The 21786-nt window shown below is 42.8% G+C and overlaps 1 protein-coding gene across 1 annotated transcript in view; it reads right to left on the bottom strand.

Annotated features, from left to right (window-relative positions):
* Positions 1 to 17627, bottom strand: part of POU2AF2 (POU class 2 homeobox associating factor 2) — a 33539-nt gene extending 15912 nt beyond the window's left edge. Inside the window, exons 1-2 of the mRNA XM_059180086.1 lie at positions 17437 to 17627; positions 7404 to 7513 (exon numbers count right to left, since the gene is read on the bottom strand). Of these exons, the coding sequence (XP_059036069.1) occupies positions 7404 to 7513; positions 17437 to 17446 (120 nt within the window). The 5' untranslated portion in view covers positions 17447 to 17627. The remainder of the gene's footprint in view (positions 1 to 7403; positions 7514 to 17436) is intronic.
* Positions 17628 to 21786: the final 4159 nt, after the last annotated feature.

Raw genomic sequence — 21786 nt, 5'->3', positions numbered from 1 at the left:
AGAAGTAGCACAACCTATACATTGTCCAAGTTTCAGCAGGTTTTGGGGGGGTAATATCTTGATTAAAATCAGTAAAGACTGCTTTTGATATCCGCATTAGCATCAGAATTAGCATCGAACACTAAAAATTGGCTTAGTGTCTAGGAAATGAGACCATTGGTGGTCTACCTTGTTTCATCTTTTCCCAATATTTCATGAGAAGTTAAGAGCATAAGGAAATTACTCTTCCTTTCCTTAGTGGCTGTTATATGTATCAGGAATATACATATGAGTCTGATAGTATGTGAAGTTATGAGAGAATGCTGGACACCATGGAGACTAGGAGAGCATATAAGAGGTGAATCAACAGAGATAGCAGGTCACCTGACCTGATAAACTCTGCATTCTCTGGGCTCAGGGTTCTGTCTCTTCCAGCCCTTGAAAGGGAGCCGATATGCTCTCTGCCTTCTTAAGGGCGAAGTGACGTTCTATATCCATTCCCATGGAGTGAGCCATGGGATACCAGCTTCTCAGGTAGTTAGGTAATATTAAAAAATGAAAACATACTTTATCAAAAGACACAGGAGAGGAAGCTACAGGCAAGAGGAAAAGGGCAGTGAGCAGTAGGCTGGGTGAGGTAGATCCTTGAGATCTCTAGGAGAGCAGCAGAGAAGAATCTGCAAGGTCAGTGTGGTGTGGTATGACTCTGGTTCAGGAAGTGTTTTCCTCTTTTGATAGAGAGGCCAGGTGCCATGGTGAGCCCAAGAGATCAGAGGTCCAGGAGTGGTGCAGAATGACAGAGAGGAACGACAGTCTGGAAGCAAGTTCTAGGACAGAGCTAGAGATAGGTTCTAGAAGGACATCAAGAACTTTTTGTGTCTAGTTCTTCTAAGGATGTCTGGGCATCACAGACACAGAGGGTAATGGTTCTAACTGAGACTGGGTGTGGCATCCTGTAAACAACCTATAAGAACCACTGCAGGGACAGGAGGGGTGAGGTCAAAGGTCATGACTCACCATCATGCCTGGAACCTGAAGGGTCACAAGAGCACTGAGTGGAGGGCCTGAGACAAAGAGGTTATTCCAGTGCTAGTCCTTCCTTGGACCAGAGATGTAAATTAAGAAGGCAAAACAAAGTCAATCCAGCAAACCTGGGTCAAATCTACACTCTACTGCTTTCTACCTGATATTTATTTTCCTCATCTGAAAAATAGCTATTTTTCAGATAGCACAATGGATTCTCTCAAGTCCTCTTAACAACCCTCTCAAGTCCGTTGTGCTTCCTGTTGACAAATGGCGTATGTTGTAAAGTATATAAATGAAAACTCTTAAGTCCCTCTATCAGAGCCTAACGATAAATGATAACTATCATTAGTAAGAATTCTTATCTATCCCAGAGAGAACTGAGGTGACAGGAGGAGACCCAGGCTTCGAAGTCATCTCTGTGGTGCCACCGATACCATCTTCGACTAGACATTAAGTTAGTGTCAGAACATTTGTGCTCTCCATAATCGGCCTCGTGCTTTCTGTGATTTCTCTGCTCCTCGTTTCCCTTGAAAACTCAATCTGCAAAGTTCTATTTGAACTAACGGAAAGGTGACTCATCTTTCTCAGAACAGAGAGGGCTTCAGCTTGGCCTTGGAAGTTGGGGATAGGGTTGGCAGTGGGTGGAACATGTTCTGAGGTCAGGAAAAGCTATCAAGGCAAACTGAGCCCTGAGATGGGAAGAACCTAACTCTCTGCTTCTATTCACAAGGGCTCTGAGGCCCAGTGAGAAGAAAGGAGCTGCCCATGATCACTTCGAGCCAGAAGGAAGGGTTAAAACAGACTGAGAAAGGAGCCTTTACTTTTGGTGCAGAAAAGATGTCTTGCATGTGTTTTTCAAAGCTTCAGAGGAATCAGAGCACCTTGAGCTGCTATAATATACAGTTGCCAATTGCCTTACTTCTTTTAAACGCTTCACAAGAAATCCAAATGCAAATTGCAGATACGGACATCACCGTGTTTGCACTCGGTGGTGACTGACGTGTGCCTGTTGATTGGAGCTGCAAAACAGCAGCTGGGTATGTAACAAACAGACCTGTAGCCAGCAGTGTTGATAGAGAGGCAGACAGTTACGGATGGAGCTAGGCAACACACATCTGCCTTACAGAGTTTCGCCATCTCTCAACAAAAGATCAAACACTTTCAATTACTCTAGGCCATAAATGCACTATATGGCACCCATTTACCTGCTGTTCCTCCAGATTCTTCCATCAATAGTTACTGTTGTCATGCTTCTTTCTGTGTTTACAATGTTTTCCTTCCAGAAATAATTAGGAAATATTATTAACCAAGACAACCCAGCTGCCAATATGGCTCTATTTTATGTGTTCTTGGCATGGAGATTTCAGCAGCTAATTTAAGTGTAATGATTTAGGAAAATAGAGAAGAGGAAAGTCGTTATGACTTGGAAAGCAAACAATCGAGGTTGATGTAAAAGAATCATGACAACGGAAACAGCTAACTTTCGGTCTGTACGTGTATATAATATTTATAATTTAAGACTGATATAATCCAAACATATTTCCCACTTGGGCTGTCTCGTCTTAACACGTTCTTCAGTTCAGGCCTTCCCAAACAACCTAGAAAACTTCATGTATTTTCCTTCATGTTTATGTAGAATATTAATCTCAAATAACTTTCCTGTCTATTCCTTATTGTTCCTCACTATAGCATTTTGATGAATGGGCAATAGTTATTAGCATGCCCATAAACCAATCAAAGAAACTGAACAACAGACGCTGATCCCAGGCTCATCGGTATGTCCTCCACAGTGCCCTGTAAACCCCTGTGCTGCTAATAATTTTTACTCCAGACTGATCTCTATTTCCTACTTTGTAAGTTAAAATTTCTACCCTCATGCCAGCTGTTGTGTACTCAATGATTTTAAATGAATCTTTATGATAGCTTAAGAAAAACTTGATTAGAAAGCTCAAGAGCCTGCAAATCATTCACTCAATTTCAAAGAAAAATGAAAAAATTGTGGCTATTAGCCTTATTGCTTCCTCTTGTTATCCCTTTTTGTTTTTTACTATAGATAACCGAGAGTTCACTGAATTTTGTGATGTTATTAGACTTTTTCAATGATTTGCTTTTATGAAGCCCAACTGAAATCATGTAATTGAAAAAAAGCATGTAACAAAAATCTACATCAAAAGTCTAATTAGGTATATACACATATATATTTTTGGTACTAGCTGTGGGTGAATGGCTCATATTTTAAATATTCTGATTGAAGATCGAGTAGTATGGTAAAGAAAAACACAGAAAAAACTGAAAAAGGAAGAGAAAAACCACGACTTAAAACCAGATGTCCACAGTAATAGTGTGAAACCACAGGCTCATGGCGAGGATGTACAGAAGTGGTTTTAAGTCCAGTCTTTGGTGAAAATCTCTTCGGTGAAAGGGATTTCTCTCCTTTTGATTCCTACTGCAAAGATGTGAAAAATATTTCATGGTATCAAAAACAGATGTTCTGGAAGGAAAGTGTGGTAAAGATGCATTAGCATAGCCTGTGTAAGCTTGTCAAAGTGTTGTCACAGAGAGTAGAGCACCAACTTGGGCATCAGTAGATACTTCCTCAAGAAGACGTATCCAGAGGGACTTACTTTCCATCATATATGTGTGTTGACTTCCTAGGTCTCCTGTGAGACATTGCCACAATCCGGGTGGCTTAAAGAAACTGAAATATCTATCTGTATGGTTCTGGGAGCCGGGAGCCCAAGTCACCGTGTTGGCAGGGCTGTGCTCCCTGTGGGACTCAAGGGCAGTGTCTACCCTTTGCATCCTCCGGCTTTCTGTGGCTGCCCGCATTCCTGGGCTTGTGTCTGCATGACTCCAACCTCTGCCTCCTGACTTCCCTGCCCCTTGCTGTTTTGTGTGTCTTCTCCTCTGTGCCATTTATGTCTCTCTCTCTCAAAGCCTCTCTCATGAGGGGCAGGTGCTAGCATTCAACGTAAGGCAAGGTAGTATCTCCTTGGATAAACTAGGGTAGGTCCCTCCTCTGAAGTTCCTTAGCTGAATCATTGACTTTGCCATAGAAAGGAACACATACAGGTTCCAGGATTTGGGCCCTTGGCCTAGAATGCTCTATATGACAGAGCTGTATTACCATACAGCTCTGGGTCTCCAGTCTCCTCAAGCTGGCCTCTCATTTGTTATTACCCGAGCTGTCAGTAGCAAAGTTTAAATGCCTAAGGATTGCTTCCCATCTGAACTTGTTTAAGACATTCAACTCACTGTTGCCTGGACACTGGCATGAAAAAGAGAAGGGAGGTTCAGTATTACCCATGTGATTAGAACCCCGAGTGCCCCCCAGCAACCTGATTCTCCATGATTTCTGCTCACCAGGTTGCACTTGCACAAGGATGGAAACAGGTCTTCCTAGGAATATGGTGTCCTTCTTGAGATATATAGATCTTCTAGAATAATGGTTAACAGGTGGATGGTAAAATCAATTTATAATGGAGACACCGTAAGCCCAAATAACCATATTTTGGGAAAATATGCATTTAATTACCTGAGTTTAACAGGGCATTGGAGCAAGGCTGAGAGTAAGACATGAGTGTTGAGATCTCAGGTAATATATATGAACCTGTAGACAAAGTTAAGTTCATGTTGCCCATGCACTTGGTTCCCGAGAATGAGTACCATAGTTAGGGTGGGTTTGTACCTTTCTTATTCTGCAAGTTCTTTCCACACGATATATTTTCCTGTGTTTTAATTTCCTTGTTTGCATGGGCTACGGTCTGAATGTTCATGTCTTTCCAAAATCCATGTTGAAATCCAAACCCGGAGCATGATGATATTAGGAGCTGGAGACTCTGGGAGCTGAGTAGGTCATGAGGGGGAACCATCATGAATGGTATTAGCGCTCTTATGAAAGAGCCCTGAGAGAGCTCCTTAGGCCCTTCCTCCAAGTGGGGGTGTAATCAGAAGTCAGCAGTCTGCAACCCAGAAGAGGGTCCTCATCAGAATCTGGCCATCTTGGCCCCCAGAACTTGGACTTCCAGCTTCCAGAGCTGTGAGAGATAAATGCTCGCTTCTTAGAAGCCACCCCATCTGTGGTATTTTGTTATAGCGCCCAAAGGGACTAAGGCAGCATGAATCACAGATTGTTCTACACAGTCCGCATCAATCTGTCCCTTTTAAAGGAATATTGAATTGGGAGCCAGAAGACCTGCCACCTGCTAACTGTGCAACCTGAGAACCATCACTTCCTGCCTCTTCTTCTTCTCAATGTTTCCATCTGTAAAATGGGAAACCGTGTAAATATCAATTTCACAGGACTAGTGTGTCCATCCAATGTGACAACACAGGGAAGTGCACTTTAAACTGTCTTTATGCAAATAGTACCGTACTCCCCATATCACATGGCTGTGCTGCCTGGTCCTTTGTCTTTAGTCTAGAGTTTGTTATGCGGTCTTGTATTTTTTGAACACAGATTTTGGTCTCCTTTTCACTTTAACATTGTCAGTGTCACTGGGCCCACAACAGTAGCTCAACAAACTGTGATCCAGGTAGAGATAAGAACGTTGGCTGTGTGAGGCTTAAACCTCTGTTCTTCGCTCTCTGGTCAAGTTCTCAAACTCAGATGTGCAAAGGAATCACCCAAGGAGTAGGTTAAAAATGATCATTCTCTGGCTCCCATTCAAAATCTCTACATTAATAAGACATGGGACAGAGACCTAGAATCTGCAATTAAAAAAAAATTAAACAATATGGCCTATTATGAATTATGGTTATATTGTTACATCTCTGAAAGAGTGAAATGTCAAAAAAAATAATGAAAACATATTATGTGATAGTCACAGATCTTAAGCAAAAGATGTTAGGTAATTTTTCAAAGAAGAATATAGTTATGGCTCCCATTTAGAAATACTATGCTTTCTTGTCTTTTTCTGTAATTCTGTTTGGCCTTGTGCCTTGTCACTGAATGATGTATTGACAATGATGCCAAGGGGTGAGTGAGAGCTCACTCACACTGGGCAGATACAATATCTGTTCCTTGACTACGACTTTGATCTGTGATTCTTGCCTTCCCCATTGACACCATGACTAGAACGTCCTTAGATCTCACAATTTTGGCTGTAGCTGTGGCCAATCCATGTTACTTCCACAGAGCTGTGGTTCCTTTGGAATAGCCTCTGAATTCCCTCTCTCAGGTGCCTGGGTGGCTCAGGTGGTTAAGCATCTGCCTTTGGCTTGGATCACGACCTCAGGGTCCTGGGATCAATCCCTGCAATGGGCTCCCTGCTCAGCGGGGAGTCTCCTTCTCCCTCTGCCTCTGCCCTTCCCCCCTCTGCTCATGCTCTCTCTCTCAAATAAATAAATAAAATCTAAAAAAATAAGTTTGAATCCCCTCCTTTCTCTCCCTCAAGAGACCAACTTGGTATGGATATTTGAAACGCACACCCCCATGACTTCTGAGCGGACAGAAGAAACACTGCGCTAGAAACAGACAAGGAGCAAATTACTCCAATTGTATTTTTATCAACTCATTTGTTGAACTAGAAGAGAGGAGGTGCTTTAAAATAAAGGAAGACAGGGGCACCTGGGTGGCTCAGTGGGTTAAAGCCTCTGCCCTCGGCTGAGGTCGTGATCCCAGGGTCCTGGGATCAAACCCCGCATCGGGCTCTCTGTTCAGCAGGGAGCCTGCTTCCCTTCCTCTCTCTGCCTGCCTCTCTTCTTACCTGTGATCTCTGTCTGTCAAATAAATAAATAAAAACTTTAAAAAAAAATAAAGGAAGACAGAAGATGTGCAATAAAAGTTCTTGGGTGGGAGGAAATAGAATCTGGAGTTGGTTCACTTGAAATGCATCCCGGCAGTTTGATTGTGGAGCGGTGTTGAACCGTGAGCCCACATTTTGAGCAGAGCCGCCTGCCCCCAAGAACTATTGTCTTCTATGCCAGCCCCTGTTCTCGATGCTGTACATGCTTACCATGTTTGCTCTTGTGTCCTGCACCCAGCAACACGCAACGACACATGACGTTCATGTGGCTACATGTTATCAACAGACTAAGCAATCACAAACCCATCTTGGTAGCCAACCACTACTCCCACTCTAGATTCAGTTTTGGAGATCTGGGTGCAACTCCTGAAACATCTGAAGCAGGGCGGAGCTATTCAGGAAGACATGGAGGGTAGGCAGAGGCTTCAGATGGAAGATGTCTGCAACTAGAATGTTTTAATCCGATTTTGCATGCTACAGAGAGGCTTTTTCTAAGCTGTCTCTACCAGATCTAGAATAACATGTCGATGACACTTAACATCAGACTGGAGAAGGGAGACCCGGTGTCTAGAGAAGGGAGAGGGGAATAACTAACCTTGAAAGAGGACTTCGGCTCTCAAAGACTTTAGAATGAATTAAATCGAGACTTACATTGAATCTTGAGTTACTTGTCTGCCTGGATCGTTTTTCTGCCAGTAGATCTTTGACTGTGTGCTTCACTCGTACGCCTTGATAAACACGTTTGCTGTAGTCTCCTGGGACTTAAGCAAATGGAACCAATGATCAAAGGTGGATGAAATGATAGGTTAACCTCCCCAGGGGATGTATTCAAGGACTCATCATTGTGGTGCAGTTTGCTCATAAGAATGACAGACTTCTTGAATCTGAAGAGGCTTCAGTAGAAGTCACTTAGTCACTTTCTTTGATAGAAACTTGGCCAAGCTCTGCTTACCTGGAACACCCCCACCCCCTTCCACCTTCTACACAACAACTCTTCAGATGTCTCTGTTTTTGTTTCCTGATTTGTCAAGATTTATTCCAGGAAGGCTTACAGTTTATGCTTCAGTTGCAAGATGAGGAATCGGATGCACCTTGAAATAATGCTTCTTACTACCTGATGCAAAAGTTCGATTTGCATGATTCAGTTTGCAGAGTGACAGCATTCCTGCCATATCATATTCCTACCTGATGCGGGTGAGCTGGTCAACCAGACTGATGAGGGTATGCTGGTCAACCAGACTGCGTTAAGATTATGTTCCTAAGAGGAAAGCCATCTGTTTCTGTTTACTGCACCAAATTAAGCAGTTTTTATTATTGAAAATACAGTCTTTCTTTTTCTTTTTAAAAGATTTTATTTATTTATTTGACAGAGATCACAAGTAGGCAGAAAGGCAGGCAGAGAGAGAGGGGGAAGGAGGTCCCCTGCTGAGCAGAAAGCCCAATATGTGACTCGATCCCAGGACTCTGGGATCATGACCTGAGCTGAAGGCAGAGGCTTTAACCCACTGAGCCACCCAGGCGCCTGAAAATACAGTCTTTCAACACGGAGAGTTGCTGCTTTGAAACTAGCCTAAGGATAAGGGAAGAGACATTCATGACTTAACAAATATTTATTGAGTACTTAGCAAACATACTAGTATGCTCGTTAATTTACCTGTATTATTTCATTTGATCCATTTTATGAATGAAGAGACTGAGGTCTGGGGATGAATTATTTGCCATTGTCTCATAGCTGCTAATAAGCAATGGAGTTGGGATCCAGATTTAGGTTGGATTGTAGCTCTAATAACTGGGAACATTTGCTATTTTGACCGTGATGAAATTAACAGAGAGATAACAGACTATAGAGAAGAAATTTTCCCCAAGATTCTGAAATTGGCAACACTGCTCTTAGGGATGGTGCATTCCTTGTCACGGAGGACAGTCAAGCAACAACAGGGGAACCTTCTGTTTGGACAACTACAGAAGCATTCAAGCACTGAATTACAGCTGAACGGCAGGAACTAGAAGATACTTTCTAACTCTGAGATCATGGTTCCATAGTAGGTTGGATGGTTTCAGTTCATTTTAACTGAGCTGTTGTACCCACTAGCGATTTCAGCTGGTACAGAATTCAGCATCAGTACGCATGGCGAAAGGTAGTCACACGTATATGCGTGGGCATGTTACCAAAAAAATTCTTAAATCTGGTTATATTTCTGGATATTCTAGGATATATTTGACTTCTGAGTCAAACTTCACTACAAAGAGAATAAAAGGCAGGAAGAAAGGAAAGAAACACAGCCCAAGGAGGAACCCATCGGAGGGAGGAGGCTGCTGGCTCAGTGGCCAGTGCCTCCATGACCATGTGTTCCTCTGTGCATGGATAGGAGAGGACCACAACCTCTTAGCCCCAGCTTTTTTGTCCATAAAATCTCTCTGCAGCCATGTGAGAGATTTTTAAGATGGCCATGTGAAAATATCCTGAACTACCAAGTTTTATACAAGATGCCTGGATAAAATGAAAGAGGGGGAAAAAAATGGAGGTTCCAAGGCAACGTATTATTTAGCTCAAATAAAGCCACATAGAAACCTGATTTCACAAAAATAAAGTTATTTGAATGGTCCCTCGGGTCTAAGTTCAACAGGACCTAATTTTGGTCTAAATATCTTTTAATGAAAGAATGAAATATCTTTTAATGAAAGGCCAATTCTTTCAAATTGGCCTCCAGTTTAAAGCTTGAGGACTTTATGTTTAAAGAACCTAGGTGCTGCCTCTAGAATGTATGGGATACTTTCCTTTTTGGAGAAGCCTAAGGCCACATTTACCCATTGGTGATTTATCGAAGTATTTTCTTTTTCTTTTTTTTTTTTTTTTTAAAGATTTTATTTATTTATTTGACAGAGAGAAATCACAAGTAGTCAGAGAGGCAGGCAGAGAGAGAGAGAGAGAGAGAGAGAAGCAGGCTCCCTGCTGAGCAGAGAGCCCGATTCGGGACTTGATCCCAGGACCCTGAGATCATGACCTGAGCCGAAGGCAGCGGCTTAACCCACTGAGCCACCCAGGTGCCCTATCGAAGTATTTTCTATGTGTCAGGCATGGCATCCAAACTGGGGATATGAAAGAATTTGCTATCTAGTGGGAGAGAGAAACTTAGGAGATAATTTCAATGCAAGGGTGCTCAGGGCAACAACAGAATTATGCCTAGGACATTCTGGAAAACATAGACGTGTCAATTCCCTGTGAGGGTGGGGAGGGACTGGGGAGGCTGATGGTAAAGTGGGCAAGAACATTCTAGGCATCGAGGACCTCAGGGGCAAAGTCCTGAAGGCAGAAATCAAGCAAGATGTGTGATGGAGGAAGTGAGGCTGAAAGAGGAAACAAATAGGCTCAGTCATGGAGTTTCTGATGGGCAAAGGAGTTTGGACTTCATCCTGTGGGTAATGAGTCACTGGAAGCTTTTAAGTCTCTAGTGTGGTTCGATTTGCATTTTAGACAGACTTTTCTGGCAGCTGTGTAGGGGGTGGATTTATGAATCACAAAGCCACAGGGAGATCAGTCAGGAGGGTTCTAGAAGAATTCATGCAAGAGATAATAGGTTCATTTTTGTTGTCATCTTTGTTTTGTTTTTTGTTTTTTTAGAGAGGGAGGGATGGGAGATGAGGGAGAGAGAGAATCTTAAGCAAACTCCATGCTGAGCACAGAGCTCAATATGGGGCTCAGTCTCATGACCCTGGGATCATGACCTGAGCTGAAATCAAGAGTCTGATGCTTAACCGACTGAGCCACTGAACCCTCCCCACTGCAGGAGATAATGGGTTCTGAGTAGTGGGAGACAGGAGGGCAAGGAACAGACATTTGAAAGTTATTTTTGTGTGGGAGAGAAAGAAAAGGGAAGATTCAAGGGCGATTCTCGAATTTTCCCCCATGGAATTGGTCTGGGTATGTAAGTTTTGGAGCCAACATGATGTGCTGGTAGTGAAACCAGGAAAGAGGATAGAATTACCTGGGGGAGTAAAGGTTGGTCACATGATGGCACACATAGGAACAATACCAGGTGTCTCGTACACTGGGAGAAGCAGGCCAGGCTGTTCCCAAGGCCCCAGCAGATCGACATCTTGGGAACTCCTCTAACGCCAACTCCCAACACACTGGTTGGGGAAGCTCTGCGGTAAAGATGGAAGTTACAGATGAAAGCCTGGGCAACATCCACATTTGAAGCATTGTCAGAGGAGGAAGAGAGAAATGAAGAAGATAATGTAGAAGAAACAGTTGGAGAAGCACCAGGAAAACCCAGCGGAATAAGGCTTCCACAGAATTCAGGGGAAGAGATTTCAAGAAAGAAGGGAAAAGCATGAAAGGCAGGAGCGAGTGGTCCAGGAAGATAAGGACAGCAGAACTTCCACTGCTTTCAGTTCAGTGGTTGATGTCAACTTTAGCAAGAGAAACTTTGGAAGTGTAGCTAGAAGCCAGGTCAAGGGTCAAGACAGGGATAGAGATTTCTTCTTGATGCTTGAATGAGAAAGGGAAGCAGGTATTGGATGATAATTGGAGAGAGCTACAGGGTCAGAGAGGTTTGCTTATATTTTTATGTCTCTCAATTTATGGATGGCAGGGACTTGAGGATATTTGAACAGGTCAGAGGAAGGAATTAAAGATTTAGGAAAGGGGAGAGTTTGATGGAAGGAAGCTGAAGATAAAGCAAGAAATTGGCGGCGAGGGCATAGGTTGGCTCTCAGTCCCTGAGATGAGGATAAAGACCAGAGATCCGTGGTGGCCAGGTGGCCTGATTCATGGCTGAGACAGCTCCCGTGTGCCTGGAAGCAACCTAGATAGGAGAGTGACTCAAGCACTAATAGAATAAGACAGGTGGCAAAGCCAGAGAGAGAGGTCAAAGAGAGAAGGGACCCCAGGTATCCTCACAGCGTGATCCCTGGACCAGTAGCACCAGCACTGCTAGGAACTTGCTAGATGGGCAGAGTCTCACGTCTTACTCCAGATGTACTCAATCAGAATCGTCAGGGCTGGGGCTCAGCAAACCATAGTTTAATAAGCCCTCCAGGTGATTCTAGTGTTTTCTGAAGTTTGAGAACCACAGGTACACATAACAGGGAGGACTTCATAGGGTTCCTGTTCAGGTGGGGGCCAACTCTAACGTGAGTATTCCTGGTGGAGTGAAAAGTGGGAACGGCTGGTGATTGACGGTGGGCATGGGTACAGGTCTGAGAGAGAGAAAGCTGGGGGAGCTGAAGAGGTCCAATCCGGATCCCTTGTCTGTCTCCAGACAGGCTTGGCTTCACTTTTCCCCCGAAGGGCTTTTGAGTTGAAGATTTCAATCTGATTCATCCATTCATACTTTGTGTGCATGCCAAGAAGCCTAATATACTTATTTTAAATAAGTTTAACAAATAACCACATGGTAACTGATAGAGGGATAAAGTTTATGAGACGGCAAATAACCAGATCAAAACTTCTGAAGTTTTGTCATCAACAATCCGTCTTATGTACCAGTTGGCACCAACTTGGTACAAAGTATGGGCCAAATGCCACAGGGGATGCAAAATAAATGAGAACATATAGCAGATGTCCTCAAAGAGATCCTATTTTCAGGAGAGAAATGAGATGTTCACATGTGAAAGGGGAGGGGAGGGGAAGAGCACACTTTGGGTGGTCGGTGTCAGTTTTGTGGGAACGGATGGGATTCAGGTTGGATGCAGGAGGATGTAGATGTGTTAGGAGCAGGGACAAAGGTCTTGCAGACATTGGGCATGGCATGAACAAATGCAGAGGTGGGAAGGAACAAGGCACATGCGGAAAGGGAAGGAACAAGTATAAATGGAGTTAATGGGCTTAAATGCCATCTACCACGTACATGAATGTCAAATCGATATCCTATAGCCCAGACTTTAGGCTTAGATATTCATCTTCACTCCGATGTCTAGGAGACATGGAAAACTCCTCATGTCCAAACCCGAACTCTATTCTCCTCTCCACGTTTTCTTTATCTGGAAACCTCCCTGCTCTCAGTTGGTGGCATCTCTACCCTTCTAGGTGCTCGGTCACAAAGCTATAAGCATCATCCTGGGTTTTCTCTTTCCGTCCCACTTCGCAAACTATTCTTTAGGAATTCATGATGGGGCTACCAACAAAATAGATCCAGAAGCTGCTGACTCTCCTCCCCATCCACTGCTAGTTTCGAGTCTCGATCCCGGGTCATCTGTCATGTAGATTACTGCAGCAGTCTTCAGCCCCCTTCAGTCTAGACCTGGTCTCTGGTCAGCCCAGCAGCCAGACAGGAAATCACAACTGTGTCACTTTTCCTCTCAAAACAATACAATGACTCCCTATTTCGCTCAGGGTCAAAGTCAAACTCCCTAGAATGATCCGTGATCCTGCCGAGCTCACCTCCCCTTGCTCATGGTACTCCCACTAGTCTCTGAAACGCACCAAGCACACCGCTTCTGCCTTTGGACCTTTGCACTGGCCGTCTGCTCCATCTGGATTGTTCTGCCCCCAGTTATACACAGGGCTACGTGCCTTTGCCCCCTTCCTGTCTTGGCTCAAATGTCAAACATATTTAAAGTTGCATCTTTCCCATAAAACATTCCTAATTCCCCTCACCCCATTTTACTTTTTCTTTCTACATAGCACTTGTCACTTCATAATGACCTATATAATTTCCTTATTAAGTTTCATTGCTTGCTGTCTGTCTGCTCCTTGCTAGAATGTAAGCTCTATGAGGGTGGGAATATTTGCCTGTTTACACTCACTGAGACATCTCAAGTGCCAATGCCTAGAATGGGACCTGGTGTATAGTAGGCTCTCGTAATTATTTGTTGAAAGCATCCTTTTGTGTGTGGGGGGTTGAGATTAATGCACATGCTGAAGATTAAACACCAGAGGGTGAAAGTTATGATTTTTTAACTAAACATTTTGAAGAGGAGAGTACTGTGTCTTTGTCCTTTTGGGGAAGGCTTAAAATACTGTTTCAGAAGATTAATCTGGGGCTGAAGTCCTAGGAAGGGTTGGGGATGAAGAAGGGGAGGACGGGAAAAGTAAAACAGAGGCTAACCAGAAACAGTGGAAATGACCAGGAAAGCACAGATTTAAGAGAACTTTCAAAAGAAAACACACATACACGTACACATACATACACGTACCCATACACACAATAAAAATGACCTCCAGGATTAAGAAAAAAAGTCAAGACAGGGAAGAGAGTTTTCATGTGGAAATAGGAGTTCGGTTTCGAACGTGTTGGCTTTGAGATTGTGGGGGGCGTTATCAGACTCAAATACCCTACAGACAAGATAGGAGCCCTGGGGGCACCTGGGTGCCTCAGTGGGTTAAAGCCGCTCCCTTCGGCTCAGGTCATGATCCCGGGGTCCAGGGATCGAGCCCCGCATCATGCTCTCTGCTCAGCAGGGAGCCTGCTTCCTTTCCTCTCTCTCTGCCTCTCTGCCTGCCTGTGATTTCTGTCTGTCAAAATAAATAAAAAAATCTTAAAAAAAAAAAAAAGATAGGGGCTCTGACCAGCACTTCTAAGAAACTCCTTTTAAACTACTGTAAATAGAATTATAAAAATAAAGTTCTCTAAGGAAGACTTTGTGGCAATAGAAAGTTAGACATCCAAGCAGGGAGCCTTGGAAGCCGCTACAGTTCTGATGCCCAGGGGAAGGTGGACTGGGAAGGTGGGAGCAGGGACAAGAGGTCGGAAATGGAGGTATGGGGGCACCTGGGTGGCTCAGTGGGTTAAGCCTCTGCCTCTGACTGATGTCATGGTCTCGGGGTCTTGGGATCAAGCCCCGCATCGGGCTCTCTGCTCAGCAGGGAGTCTGCTTCCCCCCGACCCTTTCTCTCTGCCTACTTGTAATCTCCATCTGTCAAATAAATAAATAAAATCTTAAAAAAAAAAAAAAAGAAATGGAGGTATGTAATGTATCAGAGCATTAGCATCACGGAAGTGCAGAAAGACAGCATAGAGAAAGGAATTATTGATGTTGTCAAGAATCCAGCCCCTTGTACATGCTTAATAAATACTTGTGGAGTAAATAAAATGACTTACAGGAAAATGAAGGCACAAAAAGACTATAGGGTTTGGAAAGGTGGAGATACTCAGAATGTGGGGCACAGCATTTTCATAAGAGGGATGGATGAAATCCTTTCTCTAGGGCTTCACGAGGGTGTGGGCGGTAAGGAGATGGGGACACAGGGACGTCGGTGTCCTGCTCTGAAGCAGAGCTACAAAGCTACAAAAAAAGCAAGTCCTTACATTTGACACAGCATGAAAAATGAATCCCAAGCACGTTTTAATTAAGCAATGGAGCCTGGTACAATTTCTTTAAACTATCACCCAGAGTATTCTTTATGCTTTGAGAAATCTGAAAGTTCTTTAACCTGTCCTGTCCTCCCTTTATAGAGAGGAGTTAAAAATTCTACTAGTATTCCTTTCCCCAAACATTTCTTTCCGCCTGCGCATTGTGTCTATTTGAAGAACCCACACCTGCATAAACCAGGAGCTGCTTAAGAGTTTTTATTCAAATACTCTAGATACAAACTTGCATTCTGATCAGTTGTTGAGAAAACAAAGACCTGTGTTTCCGGAGAGAAAGCACAAGCAAATTTATTAAGAAGAATTAACTTATCCTTTAGAATTTGGGAAAAAATTTTGTACTGCCGTATTGTGACTATGTACACTCAGAGAACTGTCTCATTCACATCCTCTCCTTTCCACTGTTTATTTTGATAAAGAATTTAGCCCATAGTATGCTTAAGAGCGCTGTTGCTCTATTGCTTTTGAAAATTAAATATTTTCTCCATCACAGCAAACCCATATCTTCTGAAATAGAATATTCTTTAAAATATTTTATTTATTTATTTGACAGACAGAGATCACAAGTAGGCAGAGAGGCAGGCAGAGAGAGAGAGAGGAGGAAGCAGGCTCCCCAATGAGCAGAGAGCCCAGTGCGGGGCTTGATCCCAGTACCCTGAGATCATGACCTGAGCCGAAGGCAGAGGCAGAGGCTTTTAACCACTGAGCCACCCAGGCGCCCCTGAAATATTTAAAATGTGGGCGATTCATCAACTGTTTCTAGTTATTAAATTCAAATACACTTCCTTGCATTTCCTAAGAGGGTGCTTGCTATCTACGGTAAGGGAAAGGAGAGAGCTTGAAACAAAAAGAGAATAGAACCGAAAACTCTCCCACAACTTTAGGAAAGAGCAATTCATGTTTTGAGTTGCATCATTTGACAATGGAAAAAGTAAGATAATAGGTGATGTCTCTCTGAATTGTAGTCCCTCATGGTATGGATTCACACATTCCCACTCAAGACGGATTAGAATAAAATCCTGAATGACGGGTTATTGATGGACAGTGTGTTCATGTTTGTTCCATGTCTTGGCCTGTCAGGGAAGGGCCAAGAATGAGGTCCCAGATGGTCAGGTGTCAATATGGTGTGTTGGCTTACCCCCCCTCTCGCCCAAGGACCCCTCTCTGTCCTGCTGACCAGCTCAGCCTGCCTTGCTGGGGATGAGAAGGGAGGCAGGTGCCCCCATAGGAATACAAAGTGCTCGATCTGCACCTGCTAGAGGCTTGGTGTTTGTGGTTCCACTTCTGACCTGTGGGGTAGATGTCCTACTAGTTTCAGTATGGGAGACCTCCAGGAGAATACCAGGAAAGGCAAGTTCCACGATTAATAATAAAATGTGCAAATATTAATTACTAAGCAGAAAATAATATATACTATTTATGAAAGTTTCCACTGGAAAGATTAAACTTTTTAAAGTGAGGTCAAATTAGTTAAGTGTGTTAGGATTCTGTGGGGGTTTCGTTGGCTCGCTGCAGGCACCCACAACGCACCCCCCACCCCCGCCAGGGCTACCCTCCCCCCACCTGAAGTCTCACACCTGGATCCAAAACTTAGCACTTCTGTCATTTACCCACTCCAGGCCGCAGGGCTCTTATGTGATGGCTCTGACGTCTTATTTTTCGAGATCAGACTTTGAAGAGCTGGGGCATTTTAAAAAATATTAATTTTTCTTTCAAGTTCCTTTACAAGGCATTTTTGAAATATTCGGTCATTATTTATTCACACTGAAAATTCTCATTTTCTTTATCTCAAATTTGTTCCTGAAGGGGTGGGTTTTACTCTATGTTCATGCTAAAACCTGTATCCTCAAAGTGAACAAATTGGAAAAGATCTATAGACATGAAATTCTATGAATTTTGTGAAATGACAGCCGAAGCTCTTCCTTATCCCAGGCACATGGGAAATCCTTCATTCTTAAACTAAGAACCTAAAACAAGATGCATGAATAAAAGGTATTTCAGGTTCTACATTTATATATATTCTTCTCCTGCACTTCCCTTATAATTGAGAGCTTTCCAGAAGTTCCATTTCACACATTTCACCATCATGGAAAGGAATGCTGCAATACCCAAGTTTCTGTTTTATAAAAACAACATTCTGTAGAATTGAACCCAACAATTAGTAATTCAAAGCGACTAGAATTATGAAAATGTTACCAAGAGTCCTAAATTGTCAGTCTCTGCTCTGTGTTTTTATAGTTCTGCATGTTCTAGCCAGATTTTAGGGGTATTTGTTCTTGTTCTTTGCTTCACGTTATGACTTTGTGATGTCAAAAATAAACACAAGGACTATGAAATTTTTTTAAACATTGTAATAATTGACATTGACTCACCACTTTCCATTCTGGATGGTTCTGGTGAATTTCCTTCTTAGCAGCGATGTCGTATGTGAATGTCGTGTTCTCCGTGATAAGGGATCCTGGTCTCTGGTCAGGTAAGCCTGATCCTGATGGGAAAGGCTTCTGTACATGGTTGTGATGCTTCTGCAATGACTTGCTTTAGATTTGATTACATGCAAATCCTCTGGTGTCTGTTTCTCTACAATTTGCATCCCCGATGTAGATTATATATAAGGTACTTTTTTCCTCTCCAAGAAGATTTTTATTTAGTAACAATGAGTTTCCATTAGGAACAGACTCTCTTAAAAGTTTATTATGGAAACAAGGAATCCATTATTTGTTTTGTGAATAGCAGTGGCATTTTCTATTTCTTTAATTTAGAGCTAGGTTTTAAAAAAATAGTGCATATGAGAAAGCTTTTACATCCTGGTAGGAAATATAGGTTCTATGCCTGTAATTCGCAGATTGTGGGTATATAATTTTTAAAAGCTAAGTATCTTTCAGATATAGAAAGAATTCTAGGAAGAAAAAAATCAAAATGAATACAAAATGAATACATTGTAATACAGTTGGATAGCCTTCTTGTTATCTATAAAACATAAACATCTGATCTAAACCAGAGGCTCCTAAACCTGGAAGTACCTCAGAATTAGCAGTGGATGTGGTAAAAATACCTATGCCCGGCCCCAGCCAATTCTAATTCAGAAGTTTCTGAGATACTGGGACACCTGGGTGGCTTAGTCAGCTGAGCATCTGACTCTTGGTTTGGCTCAGGTCATGATCTCAGGGTCATGGGATTGAGCCCCACGTAAGGCTCCCTGCCCAGCATGAGATTCTCCCTCTCATAAGATGAAATCAGAAAGGGAGACAAACGATAAGAAAGTCTTAACTGTAAGAAAGAAACTGAAGATCGACGGAGGCGAGGTAGGTGGGGAAATGGGGTCACTGGGTGATGGGCGTTAAGGAGGCCACTTGATGGAATGAGCTCTGGGTGTTACATGCGACCGATGAATCGCCAGGTTCTACCTCAGAAACTAATAATCCATGATATGTTAATTAAATTGATTTCAAATAAAAAAAAGATTCTCCCTTTCCCTCTCACTCTGCTCCTCCCCCTCTAAAAATAAAATAAAAAACCCCTTATTAATCTTTTTAAAAAACAGTCTTTTTGAGGAATATTCAGTGTCATGAACTCCTTTAGAGTAAAAAAAAAACAAAAAACAAAAAACAAAACAAAACAAAAAAAAAAACAAAGCAAAACCAAAGACAAAACCCAAAAACCCCAAACAAGCAAACTTTAGGTACTTTCTGACACTTCCCTTATTCATCTTCAAGGACCTAGAATTGCTGCTTAACCTAACTTTGGTTCTCCCAGTCCTGAACAGTTAGTTCAGTCTGGGTTGGTCTGGGACTTGCAATTTCAGGGCTTGAAATCGCTATTGCCTGTGGTTCTCCGCCTTGGCTCTGCCTCACAGGCTCTTACCCCATTTCAGATCACTAGGATCTGGAGGTCCCCAGTGGTCCAGGGCACTCAGGAGGTCTGTGAAGTGTAAACCAATTTCAGAAACTAATAACTTTTTTGCCTTTTACTCTCTCATTCTCTCATGAATGTACGGAAGAGTTTTCTAGGGGCGAGGTGACTTGGTATATATGAATGGAAGAACATATGTGAGAGTCTAGCTGTTTTCTGTGAAGCCAGACTTTCAGGAGGGATTTGTCAAATCATAAGATAATGCCACTCTTCTCAATAAATTTGTTTGGGAAGCATAGTTATTTTTAATTAAAATGGTTTTTTTTACATCAACATATAATGGTTCATTATTGTTACTTTAAATGAATAGTAAATATCTTTTCTTAATGCTTAAATTTCCAATATAAGATATATAAATATATATATATATTTACTATTCATATATATATATATATATGGATATGGATATAAGTCATACTTTAAAAAAGCAGGGTCTTCAATTATTTGTAAGAGAGTAAAGGAGTTCCGAGACCACATGGTTTGAGACCACATCCTTTAGAAGAGCACCTGTAGTATAAATGAGTTTCTAGAGTGTTCTAATACAGAGATCTGAACTTTGTATCTGTGCTTCTCTTATGGACAGAATACGCCTCCCGGGGTCTCTATTTCTAAAACTAAACCAAAAGGACAAAATCTGTCTCAATTCCCCAGTGTCTAGCACCTGTTTCCTTTACTCCTTTAAGTGAATGAGACGAGGAAGAGCCATTGCCACATGATCCTACAGCCCCGCGATTTGTGTTCTTTTCCAGGCAGGGGTCACCCCAACTCATTCTTTCTTACTCCTCAAACTGAATAGCTCCATAGTAACATAGTAAAATAAAGTAAACACTCTTAAGTGAACTCTACTATTTCTGCAATGAATTCCCCAAGCATGCTGATTCTTGTCAACATTGCACTGGAAGATTTTAAACCTTTCGAGTAGGATGGAACCATTTTCAAACACGGCTACAACACGCATTGCTGATAGAGCCCAACCTTCTCAGCACAGCATTTGAGGCTTCCTAGGAGCCGGGTCCGGCCTACATTTTGTTGTATCTATCACGTCTGCATTTCTCACAGTCTCTAAACCCACTGCTCCATGAAGATCTTGGGCCACCTGCCTCAAAATCACCTGCAACGCTTAGAAAATCTAGTCTCTCCTAGATTTGCTGAGTTGGAATATCTGACAATCAGGCCGGGCCATCCTTCATGTTAAGCGAGCTCCCTGCCCCCATGTGATTCTTCATAAATACTGAAGGTTGGGGACCCCTGCTCTCACTATAATGGTCGGTGTTCAAATAAGTCATTGGCATTTCCATTTGTCTACCTTTGCTCATGGTATATTCTCTCAAATCCAAGCACCCTTCCCTCACTTTGTGTGATTGAAATTCTACAAATTTTTCAAGATTCAACACCAAGGCTACCTTTGCCAAGATGGATTTAACGGCTCATGTCATGGTGCTTCTCGCTTGAATCTCTCTAATGGCACTGATTTCATGCTGTTTTCCATGCCAGTTAGTGGTTTGCATATTCCTCCTTCATCCCCGACCAGGCCGTCTTTCTCTTCTTCTCCATATCCCCACGGCACTCAGCTGTGTAGATGGTGACTGGTTGCAAGGGTAGATTGCCGCTATGGTAGGTCTCGGCCATGCAGAACCTGGTTGCAAAATCCATCAGAAACAACAGTTTCTGGGGACAAGCAGCAAGACAAAAAACATAAAGTATATCAGAGGGGATCCCCTTATTTTGCACGGTAAAGAAATGTCACTACGAGTACACTTCTCTTTTTCCATGAGCTGAACACACCGCTGGAGTTTGTAAACATCTCCCTGTAGGGGGTCCCATACTCATAACTCAACAACATAATGATTTTCTAGAGCAAAGTTCATGTAGAAATGTCCAGAATCCTGCAGTGGCATTTCAGATATTAGATGTCATTGGAAAAGCTAGAATGATTTCTTTTGCAACAGATACTTGCTTCTGCTTTAAAACACCCTTTATTTTGGATGCTTGCTGTATTTGCATACAACTCCAGAACTGTTTACATAGAATTAAACACACTTTTTAGAAAGTTCCCAGAAAGGTTGTTTTCTTATTCTGAGGAAACAAGTCTTTGCAGATGGGAGTGGATGGTTGTTGCTGGAAGGGTGTGGGTTGGCGATAAGCTTTTTCTGTGTTTGCTTCAGGTGCTGGTGGCTTCAGAAACATGGCACGGACAGAAGCAGGTTGTTGGGTCCAAGCGAGGTCTGATGATGGTCTGGGGGTGACCCGCTAAGGGGGGTGAAACAAGGATATGTTTTGGTAGAATAAACACAAATCCACATAGCACAGGCACGATTAGTATTTGTCTCCTTTATCTTGTATCGGGAACACCCCTCAGATATTCCAACCACAATGTTTCTGTATCAGCTTTTTTATTCACTCCAGGGCTGGGCACCTGCTGTGTGGTTGGGTAGCTCCTGACAACTTGGCAGGGACTTTGCTGATAAATTTGCTATAAGGTAGCTCTGGTGGGTGTATGTGGCAGGTGTGAGGGACCCCGGACCAGGCAGGCCAGAGTGGGGACCAAGGCACCCCCTGTTCCCTTTATTCCAGGACTTCCCTATTTCTCTGGCCTTTCTTTGAGGGATGGTTGAAGGGAGCAGGTGATTCAGTGTTCGAGCTCCATTGACATAATGCATAGGAGCCCAGGGGCCCCTTTATTACAGGGGCCAGGGAGGCTTCTACTGGGAGACAGAGGAGAAATGTGCTAGCAACACATGCTTCTTAAATGGAGGAAAAAAAATGGTACTGTGACATTATGCGAAATATGTATTTGGTCTCTGCCCTGGGTT

This window comes from Mustela lutreola, chromosome 1 (genome assembly GCF_030435805.1).
Source record: "Mustela lutreola isolate mMusLut2 chromosome 1, mMusLut2.pri, whole genome shotgun sequence".
In the NCBI taxonomy this organism is placed as follows: domain Eukaryota; kingdom Metazoa; phylum Chordata; class Mammalia; order Carnivora; family Mustelidae; genus Mustela; species Mustela lutreola.
This window is presented reverse-complemented; position numbering and strand designations above follow the sequence as displayed.